Source organism: Corvus hawaiiensis, chromosome 13 (genome assembly GCF_020740725.1).
Source record: "Corvus hawaiiensis isolate bCorHaw1 chromosome 13, bCorHaw1.pri.cur, whole genome shotgun sequence".
Classification (NCBI taxonomy): domain Eukaryota; kingdom Metazoa; phylum Chordata; class Aves; order Passeriformes; family Corvidae; genus Corvus; species Corvus hawaiiensis.
In genome coordinates, this window is record NC_063225.1 from 6,915,235 (window position 1) to 6,929,003 (window position 13,769).

Sequence of the window (13,769 nt, forward strand, 5' to 3'; positions counted from 1 at the left end):
GCTCTTCTCCTGGCATTACACTGGCAATTTCATGCAGGTTTTGCAGAAAGAACAAGCAGTTATGAGAGGCTGGAAGATCCACACACCTTCATGAATATTTTCCGTGTGTGTCTGATGGGGAGAAGGGCTTCACAGATTTGGAAAAGTGCTCCTACTTCTGTAAAGGGACTTTATCCAGCAGTCTGTGACAATGCTCGTTTCATAGATTTGCTGTCCCTAATGTCTGAAAATTCTGTCTACCAGGATTTTAGCTGGAGGTGGCAAAGACAGACTTGCCCGTGGGGAGAAGGCAGGTTTGCTTTACCTTGTGCTGTTGAGTAAAGACATCTTTTAGAGCAGCCAGCCGACCAAAACACGGCATATGTCCGCACTATCTTCTCAGCTCAATAGAAATCCTTCAGCATTATCACACCTCCATCTGTTCATTTTCCTGAAGAGATATGGAAAAGTAAAACACATTTAGGGTGCTCTTTTGCCTGGAGCAGTCAACACAGAGACTATCCCTATCTATTTGGCATCCGTAAGGTGATGCCATCTCACAGGAGACAAGCAGAACAACTTGCAATGAATAACCAGAGCCTAGTACTAATCTTCTCTTTTCTCTCCTTCTAGGCATCCTGTTTACGATGCTGGTATTTGGACCAGCCTGTGGATTTATCTTGGGCTCCTTCTGTACCAAAATCTATGTGGATGCTGTCTTCATTGACACAAGTAAGGAGAACTGGGTTTGGTTTCAAATCAAATACGCTGAAGTTGTACCAGCAGGACAGAAATGTAGATGCTCATAAGCAGGAAACTGTCATTCCATCTTGAGTGCCTCTTGCATGTATGAGCATCACTTTAGAAGGGTTTTAAGACTGGGATTCAAAAGGTTTCAGCTCTGTCCTGATAAATAACAGATTTGTAGTGGTTAAAATTTGTTCCCTTCTGTGGGTTTTCTGCTGTGAGATGGGTTTCAGCCCAGCTCTTAGAGGACACCTCGAAATAGCACTGTGGCATTGTCATACCAGGGGAGCTGTGTCCAGAGCTGTGGGGTGAAAACTGGAGAGCTGCCATCCCAGGGCATGGGGGAACCATCCACGTTCTGATGGAGGCACACCAGTAAGACCCATGCCCAGCACCTTCTGCCCTTGACCCTGCTTGGATGGGTAGCTTCAGTCCCACAGCATTATTGCTTTTCTCCAAAGCACTAAATAATTATTGCTCACCTCGACTTCACTCGGGTTAAAGCAGATTGTTTGCAAATTGTTATTTTGTTCATTTAGATCAAATTCTGCTCTTATTGGTACCTGCACTATGTGTTCTTCGCCATGAGAGGGCAACATGTAACAGGCTGTTCTCCGTTGCTTCCCCGGCCCTCTGGCAACACAGCAAACCTGATGCTTCATTCCTTTCCTCAGTTGTTCAGATGCTTTTTCCACAGTTCTCAGCTCCACTGAACCCCACAGACCCTTATGCAGGGGTTTTGTCCCTTTGAGGGTGCATTTCATCTCTGTAATGTTGCAAATACATTGTCACAGGGTGTATTTGGATGGAGTTGAACCTTGCAGGACTCAGAACAGAATTGTGCAAATCTGCAAAAGTGTTACTGCCTTTTTTGGTCTCACGTGCACATGGCAGCTGAAGAATTGTAAATAATATCAAATGAGAAAGAAGTATCTTTTGGGATGGCTGAGGCATTTGGCTGCAGTTTGGTCAAACACCACACGGCCCCTTTTCATTCCGTGGCTTTACCAAAGCCTTGTTTGACAGAGGAGCTGTGTGAAACCTGTTAGATATTTGACCATTTAGTATAATTTACACTGAAATATGAATGTACATAGCAAAATACTTTATCTCCCAGTAGAACTCCTCACCATAAGGTGCTAAAAATCTCCAAATGGATTTTAAAGCAATTGGACAAGTTTATATACACAAAAAATGAACACAACACCAAATTTAGCTTAGAAAGCCCCCGAGCCACAAGAAAAATACATGCTGACTTTATTCTTGTAGACTTTCTGGGCAGCTGCAGCTGGTTACCATCAGAGGCAAGACGCTGACCTAGCTAAAAAGTTAATTTGATGTCTTCTGGCCATTTTTAACATAAGACATTGCTCTCAGTATTTACAGCTCAAAAAGCCCAGACAAATACAGAGCCACAGAGGAGAACTGTAAAATGTTACTGCTGAGAAGCCTGGAAGGGCTGTGGCTCAGCCACTTCACAGGGAGGGTGCAGAGCTGCCCAGCTCCAGGTCCTGCTGGCTTTGGCCGTGGTCAGTTGCTGTCATGCAAAAGCTGGGGCACACATGGCCTCTGTTGATTTATGTATGGGAAAGAATTTCCACTTTGCAGCTGGCTCTGCCTTGCAGCTCAAGGTGGCACAAGGAGAACAAGCTCCAGGGGCTTGAGCCTTGTCCTGTTTTGGGCAGGTGTGGGATGCCAGGGCATGGTGCTGCACTCGCTGTCACCCAGCAGCTATTTTAGGAAGGGAATATGAAGAAGACTCTGATTTGCCTGACTGTTCACACTGTTGTGTTCCCAAGAACCTGAAAAAAGTGCGTTTCAGGCAGGAGGAAATGACAGCACAAGAATCCAGTCCCTCCACCACACTATTTTTCAAACTTTATCTGTATTTGAGAGCTACATGTTATTTTCCCTAAGGAGAAAAGAGTTTCCTTCTGTCTCTGCTTGAGAGACAACTTGATTGCCTCACTTGAGACAGATTTTTCAGAGTGGCAGTAACCAGAGAGTCACCATGAACAGAGGAACTTGTTATTCCAACCACATGGACCTGGATCTCCCCCAGGAATCAGCTCCAGCACAGGGCACCCTTGTGGCTGTGGCAGCAAGGCAGCAGTTAGGAACACAGTTTTTCCTCTCCTGTTGTTTATTTTTATTTCCCCACACTGACTCAGACCCTTCTTATACCTTATCTCTACTGAGTGGTGGCCTACAGCATACCCTTGCCTTTTATTTTGCTTTTCTTCATTTTCTGATTATTTCTCTACCTTCCTGAACCCATTTGATGCAGTGGGTGGGTTTCTTTTCCAATATTTAGGACTGTTTCACCCTCCACACATTCACAGGTGTCCCTAAAGCCCAAATGCCGATCTCTCTTTTGCTGAAAAGACATGTGAATTCAAAGCAGGGGGAGCATTGAGCTCCTGGGAAAACAGGGTAAGCAGGGATGGAGATGCAGTGTCCTTGTGTGTGCTGCTGCTTCTCTGTGCAGGTGTGTCAGGGGAGTGTGACACACTGGGACAGGGATGTCCAAAACCTCAGTGCCAGCACAGGGGACACTGACTGGTGTACAGCAGCTTCCTAGAGCTGGCAGAGCCAAAAACACTGGAGAGAAGCTCTGATTACAGGGTGTTGCAGAAGCTGGATGTACCATCTAGATAGAAGAGGTGATCTTGGATGTGGAGGTCACTGTGCACTGGTGGCTACTGGTGGCTACACGCTACAGCTGCGGGGTGCACTGTGGGCTCCCACCTTGTGTCTTGTGCTCCTCATCAGCCAGCAAAGGCCCCTACAACCACCTTGCAGCCCACGGGATCCTCACACCGTTGTCTTCCTCTCCCCATGGCCAAACCCCTGACTGGTGTTTGCTCCCCCCACAGGTAAGCTGGACATAACCCCGGACGACCCTCGGTGGATCGGAGCGTGGTGGGGAGGCTTCCTGCTCTGTGGTGCCTTACTCTTCTTCTCGTCCCTGCCGATGTTCGGGTTCCCGCAGTCGCTGCCGCCGCGGCCGGAGCGCGCCGGGGAGAGCGAGCAGGCCATGCTGCCCGAGCGGGAATACGAGCGGCCCAAGCCCAGCAACGGGGTCCTGCGGCACCCACTGGATGGGGAGAGCAGCACGACCTGCTTCCAGCAGCTGAGAGGTGAGACGCTCGTTGTGTTGTCTGTGAGGCTCAGCAGCAGGTCCTCTGTCCCCCCAAAAGTCCTCCAAAAAATCAGTGGCCTGAAGTTTCAGTCCCCAGCTTCTAATTATCGCTGGTGGTGTCTGCATTTGAAAGAGAGACTTTGTTCCACTTGAAGGCGTTGGGTTTTTTTAAGCTGCAGAGCTTCAGAAACGTATGGTAGTCCTATAGAGTTGGTAAAAAAATGAAGGGCAGCACAGTTGCCAGAGCAATTTGTGAACTGCTCTCCAGCGTGCTGTCCCTGCTCCCATCTGCCTCCCAAAACAGAGAGCGAGCCAGCAAGGGCACTTAAAAGAAATTGGGAGCTCCCAGCATCTGAGCTTCAGCTTAGTGCAATCCCAGATACAAAGCAACGAGTGCTGGGCATCACCACAGCTCGTAAACTGAAATGGGAAGAGGGAGATGCCAGCCCAGAATAGCAGCAAAATGGCAGGGCAGAGCGTGATTTGTAGCAAATTAGAGAGAAAGCCTCACATCATGTCCTGCAGTGATGGAAATGGAGGTGACTCTAATTAAAGTCAGCTGAGGATCCAGCATTTCGTGGGAGAGTGTGGGCAAATACCCTTTCTCTAGGCTGCGCTGGAAAATCCTTCATCTGAGAGCGTGTTTCTGTAGCACTGGTGGCTGCTTCCCACTCCCTGTTGCTGTGGCAGAGCGAGTTTCATTACTGCCTGATGCATTTAGATAAACGAGGACAAAATCACTTACTCCCTGTGCAGTCACCTTAATTGGGAGTTGAATGAAGAGCGGGTGGGAAGGAAAAAGAGACTTCAGGGAAAAAAGTGTTGTCTAAAAAAAAAAAAAAAAAGCCTTGAATAGTTGATGCGGTTGTTCATTAAGGGAAGGTCAAAGATGTGAAATTTTGACTTGATGAGGAAATTCAAAAGAAAAGTAGAGGGATAAATAGTTTGAAACTCTGTCAGTAAAATTAATTTCTTCATCCTTTCATCTTTGTTGCAAGGATTTTCTCTTGCATGGGCTTTTCCCATGGTAGGTCCATATGAATAGTTCTGTGGCTTTTGTTGTGTACACATCAGAGTGTCTGCTTGTGGCCACTGAGCTTTTGGAGTACACACTGGAAATGCTTGCAGGTTTTCATACAGAAAAATGAAAGAATATGACGTATCCCTGCTGCATGGAGGGGCAGCAGTTCAGCCTGAGGATGGTGCTGAGCATCTTGCACACAGGGAGGCCATGGGGGGTTCACTGAGCATCTGTTGCTCATTGAAGTAGAGAAATGAAACTGCCACATCCATATGCTTCAAGTATTGATTGCATTAGGAGGCACCACAGTCCTCCATGTTAGTCCTCTCTCTGCAGGTAACCCCATTTTGGATCAGTCGGTATTCCAGGAGCCTCTTTGTAGATGGACTTTGAAATAAAATTTACATCACATCAAATAAGACAAGGAATGACCTTTTTAGTTATTCCTTTGAGGTTGTCACAGACAACACGGGGTTGGTAGCTGACATCTCCTTTCAAGTCCCTTGCCACTGTTGTCACAGTCGGAATGTGGTCGAGTCATGTGGCTGAAGTGCCTGCCTGGAGATGTTCAGACATTCCATGAGGGAAGGCAAACACACCTCGTCCTTCCTGAGGAGCAGTGTTTCAGGTGATGGTTAAATCTTCCTGTGGGTATACATTACTTCCGTAGCAGCTGGAATATCTGTATGCATTCCTTTGTGGCAGCTCCTAGTATCTGTAATCTATTTGTTGATTCTCCTTTGGAGAAAGTCAAGACTGTTTAGGCTTTTTCCTAGAATAAAAAGGACTTTTAATTATATACAGAGCTTAAAAGTATATATGTGCATGCATAGTCATGTCTTCTGTCCTAATATGGCCTTAGATTTTGCATGCATTTGTGAAGCTGAACAGAATCTGTGGAATCATAGAATGGCATGAGTTGGAAGGGACCTTAAAGATCATGTAGTTCCAATCCCCCTGCCATGGGCAAGGACACCTTTCACTAGACCAGGTTGCTCAGAGCTCCATCCATTCTGGCCCTGAACGCTTCCAGGGATGGGACAACGACAGCTTTTCTGGGCTTTTCTTATCTGTACCAGGGGCTGGGACCAGAAATGGTCCTTGGTGTTTGTATGGCTATAACCGTGCCTCATTCTTAGCAAGCGTTGTCTCTGCAGCTTGTCCCGGGCAGGGCTGTTCCTGCTGTAAGTCCATGTCTGCATGGAGGTGCAGATTGTCCATCTCTCGTGCAAGTGTGGGGAGGAAGAGTTGTTTCTCTGGATTGATTATGCAAACACCCTCTGTATCAAGCACATCCTTAGAGAATGAACTGCATCTCCTTTTTTGCTACCGAATGAGCTTTATCATTTTCTATTACATTTTTTCCAACCCTTGCAGTGACTGCCACAAGAGAAAGGACATGGTAGGAGAGGAAGCAGGGTAGTGTCAGCTGGGGACATGCTCTGAGCTGGGTCATGGCTGTCAGCTAGAGACGTGGCACGGCTGGCACGTGGGAGGATGCTCCAGACACCACAAGTTCTGCTGAAAGTCAGTGAGATGGAGGGCTGGCTGAGATTCTTTGGCTTTTCTCTAGCCTTGGCATGCAAAAAAAGCCAGGACTAATATAAAAGGAACATGCTCAATCTTTTACACCTCTGTCAAGGTCTAAGCAGGAGGGAGGGCCCAGCTTTTGGGAAGCCCTGGCATCTCTTCCTGTGGGGTATTTTCATGCCAGGAAAAGAAACATTCTTAAGAGGAGCTGCAAACTTGAAATGAAAGTGGTGCCTTTGAATGGCACAAGGTGGAGAGGCAATCAAAGGTAGCAGAGGCAGCAGGGGGCTCTGCATTGGGGCATGGCAGCTCAGGCAGGAAAGCTTTGGGACAGTCCTGAGAGCTGCTTCCCGTTGCTAAACTGGCACGTGACTGCTGCACCGCTTTGCCTAATTAGTATTTCAGCTCAGCAGAGCAAATCCATTTGGGAGCACAGAGAAGTGAAGGATTAACAGCAGCAGAAGTCTGGATAAATGCTGCCATTGCTCTTTGCTCCTGCCTGGCAAGGTTGTTCCAGCCCTGCGCTCTCCGTGTGGTCTGTGAGAGAACTTCAGGCATGAGCTGTGCAGTCCCTGCTCTCCTGGGGTAAAAGCTTTGCTTTCCTGCCTCTGCTGTGCCTTGGGGACCTCTCTGCTCCTTGGGGCCAGAGAAGATGCTCTGCTGTGTCGGGGCACCTGTGCCCTCTGCTCGTGTCTGTCCAGCATCTGCCCTCTCACTCGCTGCCTCTGACACACCACCTGCTCTGGGACGTGCTTGGAAATAGTTCATTAAAACCTTTTTTTTTTTTTTTTTAACAGAAATGTCATGTCTATTAAATTGAGCGGCCAGTTCTGATGAAATTTGATTTCGGAATGCTTCCTTGGTGTGATCTTTAACACCTCTGAAACACTCTGCCCTAGAAGCATTCTGTTTTGCAATGATTTAAAACAGAAATTCATTACATTCTGCCACTCTGTCTAGCAGAAGAGATTAAAACCCTAAAAGGGTTGAAATTTATATGGAATCCTCCAGGTTTGGAAAGAGAAGCTCATTCACAAGGAACTGAAAGCAAACTCGCTGTGTAATAAATGAATTTCAGAACTGCAAATTCCCTAGATTTGGAAACATTTTGGTTTCTTTCCAGCTTCATTTTCAAGAGTGTAGGAGAGCTGGGATGTACAGCTGACAGCTGCCTTGTCTTCTGTTCAATTCCTTCCTTCTCTGTGTACCAGTCTGCTAAATATCTAAGGGGGGGAGCCGCTCTGAATCTGGGATTTCTCTCCCACAAAGTGCTCTCTGGGAGCAGACACATAGTGCTAGGCCAAAAGCTCCCAGCTGTGCAGGGAGGGCCTGGACCATGGGGAGCCTGTAATCCTCAGTGGGAGTTCATAGGATTGGGCAGGATTAAAGGCTAACAGGAGTAGTTTTTAACTGCTGACTCTCATGAGCAATAGTGACAACGTTTTGGAGAGGGCTCCATCTTACACATTCATGGCCACAGTGGTGAGGCTCTGGTCCAAGTTTAGACTTCAATGCCTTTTTGGATTTGGGTCTTGTCCCCCTGCGAACATCTTAAAGGCTTGCTGAGAAACCCAGGTCTGAGGTGAGAAGGTGGCAGGTGATCAAAAAAGGCATCAAGTCCCATCAGTCTCTGAGTTTCCTTTGGCTTGTGTTTCGTGAGAGTGCAGGTATTGTTGTCAGGTTCTTCGTGGCTGTTTCCAAACCAGCATCTTGTTGTCAGCACCATTCAGCCTGCACACCTCAGGGCCCAAGCTGAGCAGCAGCTGAAGGCTGGCAGAGCCTGTCTCCAAAAAATGCTTTCCCATTACTTCTGTGTCACAGGTGAGGGAGGTTTATATCCCCCTCTGAAGATGAGTAAATGTGGTTCCTGCAAGGAAGACGATGGACTAGAGGGACTTGCTTTCCATGTTTGAGCATGTTACTGCTGCTTCAAGCTTGGATCTTGTCAGGAAGGCTCTTTTTACTTAGGTATCTTCCTTTTTCTTCATATCCTTCATGAGAATTTTGCCAAGGCTACATGGAACTTCAGCATATTGAATTTATCTAAGATATCTTCAGCACCTCTTGCCTTACTCCATATTCTCTTTTACAGGAGCTACCTCTTTCCAGAATGTATTTTCTTGCTGTCTATGCTGTTTTCTTCATCCCTTTTTCCTCAAGCCAGGTGGAGGTTTTGCCTTTTGTTTTCTCTTCAGATCTGAGGCTTGCTGCTGACATGGGTAGTAGAAAGTCGTATTTTGGCTCAATGCTACATTTTGCCTTTCTCTCACCACACTGTCCTAGGTGGACTGGGCTGTAAACCTCCCTCTAATTTATTACTTTGCTTTCTGTGTTCTTCATCTTTACTGCAAATTGAAAACATGTCTCTGTAGGGTGCTCCAACCAGAAACAGGGGCCTTGGTGATTGTAATGTTCCAAACAATTCATTTCAAGCACCAACGTGATGATTATAGTTTGTCGTTTCTGGAGAGTAGTTAAACCTCGTGTAATGAGGTTGCCAATTATCCCCGGTACTCCCCGATGTGCAGTGACAAATCAAAGCTACTTGGTGAACGTAAGTGTGTGCGTTTGTCAAGCCCCTGGCCTGTCACCCTCAGAGGCCCCACAGAGGGAGACAGGGAAGGATGTTTGATGCCTTGGCACGCACGGGTGTTGCTGGAGTGTGAGAAGGTCAGAAGTCAAGGGGTTGGTGGGGGGTGTTGGAGAGCTTCGGGATATCCACCCAGGTCCCTCCCAGCCTGTGGATGATCCTGTGACCAAACGCTGCACATGGATGGTCTGAAGAGCTGGGTTGAAAATACTTCAGCAGTGAAAAAAGGTGTCATGTTCTCCTCAGTGCATCTTGGCAGGGCAGTGGGAATCGCTTTTCTGCTGCCGTTTCTGGAGCATATCGGGTGCAGCAGCATGAGGATGTTAAATGAGCTCGTCCTTCTGGGAGTGGGAGGATGAGTCTGTCTGTGTGCTGTGTCTGGTACAGCCTGTGGGTTCTCTGAGTAGATGTTTGAGACTCTTTGGACTCCAAAAGACTTTTCCCACTTGGCAAATGGACTTCAGTTGAGATTTGCTGCTCCAAAGTGTTCAGGTAACCTTTGGGCCCGTAAGGTGTAGGGTGACTTTTACCATGACTCCTTCTGGATTGAGTCCAGTGAAGAAGCACCATCCTTAGCTGTTGTGTTCCCTAGGGCTTCACTGTCCCTCATCAGATGTTTCCATTCCTGCTCCATACCAGCACCATATGCCAGGCAGCTGAAAGGATGTCACTCTAGTCTACAGAAAGATTTTTAAACTTCACTGCTGACTTTTAATCTTTTTCCCAGAGGTATTTCACCCCAAGAGCTGAGACATATAAGGCAGCAGCAGGTGTCAAATGATTGATCTTAACGAATGGCAGTAGCAAGATGAAAGGGTATTCAATTCCATGGGGATTCTCCTGTCATTTGCCTTAGAAGATGAAAGAGAGAACAAGCTGGCCCTGGCTGAGGAGATGGTGGAGGCTGCCAGACACTGCTTGAGTTGTCTGTGCACTCTTTGCACTGGGTTTTGTGTCACACCTGCCTGCTGGTACAGAGTCCTGTTGCAGTAGACAGTGGTCAGGCATGCAGGGGAGGACAGGATCTGTCTCAGAAAACTCACAGGGAGGAGAGGTAAAGATCGTGGAATCACTGAGGGTCAGAAGGGACCTTAAAGATCATCTTGTTCCAGACACCTCACCATGGACAGGGACACCTTCCACAAGACCAGGTTGCTCAAAGCCCCATCCAGCCTGGCCTTGAACGCTTCCAGGGGTATCCAGAGCTTCTCTGGGCAACCTGTGCCAGTGTGTCACCACCCTCACAGTAAATAATTCCTTCCTTCTATCTAATCTAATCCCTCCCTCTTTCAGTTTTAAGCCATTACTCGTTGTCCTGTCACTAGAAGCTCTTGACAAAAAGTCCTTCTCCAGCTCTCCTGTAGCCCCTTTAGGTGATGAAGTGCTGTGACTTGCAGCCCAGCACTGCCAGGCAAGTGAGGGGTTCCTCTCCTGTGTGAGATGCTGCAATAACTCTGCAAATTTTTCATTGTCCACCCCAAGCACAGAAGATGGATTTTGACCTTGGTAGTGCATGATGGTTGGGTGCCAACTTCAGAAATAAATGTCCGTGATCTTTAACTCCCTCCTGCAAAAGGCAGGCTGTCATCACTATTGTTTGGTGGATGAAGTTAGAGCTAGACCTTAGTGTCTTTGGATTTAAATTGGCACAAAGCTACATCTCAAGGAATCCATTAATCTTGAACAAACTGAACTGCCGGGGCACAACAGGCATTAATACCTTAAATATGGCTTTTCAGTCTCAGTACTGCCAAGTCCACCTTTGCATTTTCTATATTTTTCCTGGCAAGAAGGGGAAATTCTGTAGGTGGCCACCAAAGAACTGAAGGAAGCAGCAGGTGGCTTCTGAAATTTATCCATGTCTGAATTCCCCCATCCCCATTCCTCCCACACAGTTTTTTTTTTCTCTTTTTTCTTTTCTTTTTTCCCCTGTTCTACTAAAAAGTACTATGCCTCTTGCACCTTAATTATGTTCAGTAAATCTTCAGGAAGCAAGAATTTTATATAGCTTGGAAAACGTTTCTGATATAAAGAGATAGAAACAGTGGAGTGACCTCTTCCGAAAAGGTTAGATCAAACCTAATTATAACCCTTTTTTCCACTGTCCCCAAGAAAGAACCAAGGGCACCCAAGCAGAGCTTTGACAAAGAGCTGTGCATTCTCTGCTGAGGCCAGTGCAAAAAAATCCCTGAGGGAAAACAGAAGCCAGCACCAGAGAAACATCATCTGCCAGCCCCTGGTGCACCATAGGGAACGTGGGGGGTGGATTTTCAAAATGAAAATAGGGGTCTATTAAGGCTTCACTACACTACATCAAGGTAATTTTCAAACTTAATGATTTTCACATTTAATTCAGGGAGAAATTAGTCACCAGGTATTGAGACAAAGCAAGGCTCTCTTCTGTACTGGGATGCTCTCCTCTTCAAGCTGTGTTATCTCGACAATAATTAAAATGTTCGCTGGAGTAGAAAACGCGCGATCTGATTCATTAGCCAGATTTCCTTTTGTAGGGTAACCCATGTTTGCCTTTGGGAAACTGAGACAGGCTTGGAGGAAACAGGATTCTGGACACTGATGATTTGGAAGGGGAGAGCCAAGGGATTATGAAAGCAGAGCCGTGTGTGTGTGTCCTAGACAGTGAGCAGCTCAGCGCATCCTCTTCCACCCTCTCAGCCAACAAGGATGAGAGGGTCTACATGGAAGGCGTTGGTTGGCTGGAGAAGCTTTAGGTTATGGGAACACACAGACTGATATGCCTGTCCCAGGCAGGAGGACCCTTGTGCTGTGGGTATCCATGGGCCGTGTTAAGCCAGAGAGTTTCAGCTTGTGAGAACACCCCTGTGTGCTGCAAGCAGGTGACCATCAGCGAATGAGCTAGTTTGGAATAGGAAAATGAAGCAAATCTGGATGGCAGGGGAAGGAAAAGCCAGATGTGAGCTGGGTTCATTGGTGTCTGAAAGCTTGCAAGAGTTTATGCTGAATACAGCACTGATGGCACCCTTCAGCTGGCTCAGCGTTATTCATGGGGGGCAGGTTGGGAAAGGAGAAGGGGAAGAAAGAGCACGCCAGGTTTTGATTGACTTCCCTATGGGGGAAACAAAATAGCAATATGGAAATTTTGCTCATTCTTCCAGTTTTCAAAATTGTCTGTAAGAGTAAATAATGGCAGGTGATTTCTTTTTGCGCTCTCTTGGTACTTGAATCTTTAGATGGCACTGTTTGGGTGTTCCACTTTGTTTTGGTGTTCTCACATTTCAAGCAGCTGTCTGTGCAGAACAGGAAATTACTCCTGATGTGAAGTGAGTTTACCCTTCAGGAGAGGAGAGAGGCACCTCCAGCACCTCAAGTAAAGTCTACACAAAAGCACCTCTCCCTTTTTCCTCTCTCCTAGTGATCCCCAAAGTGACTAAGCACCTGCTCTCCAATCCCGTGTTCACCTGCATCATCCTGGCAGCCTGCATGGAGATCGCGGTGGTGGCTGGCTTCGCTGCCTTCCTGGGGAAGTACCTGGAGCAGCAGTTCAACCTCACCACCTCATCTGCCAACCAGCTCCTGGGTGAGTAACCACAGGGGGCACCAAACCTCCAGCATCCAAAGGTATTTAAAAGCATTCAGCATGGCTGGTAACTGCTGCCAGTCTCACTGGTTAGGCTGCCCAAGAAGTGACTTGTCTGACATGTAGAAATGTGTCTCTGAGTGGGAGGGTTGGGCTTCAGCTGTGCCATGGCTGCAGAGCCCAGAGCAGACCTCCAGCATCCCTCCTCCTTGACTGTGCTCTCCACTGCATCCTGCTGCCCTCACTTCCCCTGTGGCCCAACCCCTTGTGGGAAGTGGTATGGGACAGCCAGGATAGGAAAGTGTGAGAGCCTTGCATGCCACAGAAATGGGCCATCTGATTGCCTGAGGCTGCAGTTGGTTGCCAAGTGATCCTGGGGCCCATTGAACTGCTTTTCTCATGGTTCTGGTGCAGTTCTGCACCCCATCCCCATCTGGGTTAGGAAGCCCAATTTCTCCTGTTAGTCACTCCTCTCCCCTTGGCCTGGAAATGACGAGATTGCAATGAGCAGTTCAAGTACCTGAGTTAGTGCAGCTTGGTTGTCTTTCAAACGTCCCTTCTCTCTGACTGTTCCATGCTGCTATGATTTCACGTTCTACATTTCTCAGTGTTCATTTGTTCTCTGTCAGGACACTGATGGCAGGACCTTCATTTATTTTCTGCTGCTGCTCATCCCAGGCAGGCCCAGCAATTTGTTTATGACAGCCCTTCTATCAGCAGCACCCAATTAAGATATCTGCAAGTTGATCTTGGATGATCTGCGACCGCAGCTCACCAGATGGGCAGCTGGCAGTGATCTGTCAAAAACTGGGACATCAGGAAATGGGTGGATCTCCATATCATAACAAGGAGTTTGCAAGCTGCTCTCCTGACAGTTGTTTATTTTCCTGTTAAACTCATCAATATATTTTGGTTTTGGCCTGGTTTTCCAAAATAATCAATCCCCTGCAGTCAGCCTTGCCTTCCCCAGCAACACAGGAATTTGCTAGTGAATTTTAATACAATTTGACAGAAGGCCAGTGTCTCGGTTTTGAAAGACAGGTGTCTGCTAAGGAAGGCAGAGGCCCCCCTTGAAGTGGCAGATATAACCCCTTTTCCCTCCAAGTTATTATATTTTGAAATCAAGGGCCTTTAGGCAAAGATGTGGGAAATAGGAATAACAGTTCTTTACTCTATATATATATGTATATAACCAGTCAAACAA

At 47.2% G+C, this 13,769-nt stretch overlaps 1 protein-coding gene across 1 annotated transcript in view; it reads left to right on the plus strand.

Moving 5' to 3' along the window:
* The window catches only part of SLCO3A1 (solute carrier organic anion transporter family member 3A1), a 144,694-nt gene that overhangs the window by 100,929 nt on the left and 29,996 nt on the right, over positions 1-13,769 (plus strand). Inside the window, exons 3-5 of the mRNA XM_048317680.1 lie at positions 613-711; positions 3,603-3,866; positions 12,401-12,565. Of these exons, the coding sequence (XP_048173637.1) occupies positions 613-711; positions 3,603-3,866; positions 12,401-12,565 (528 nt within the window). The remainder of the gene's footprint in view (positions 1-612; positions 712-3,602; positions 3,867-12,400; positions 12,566-13,769) is intronic.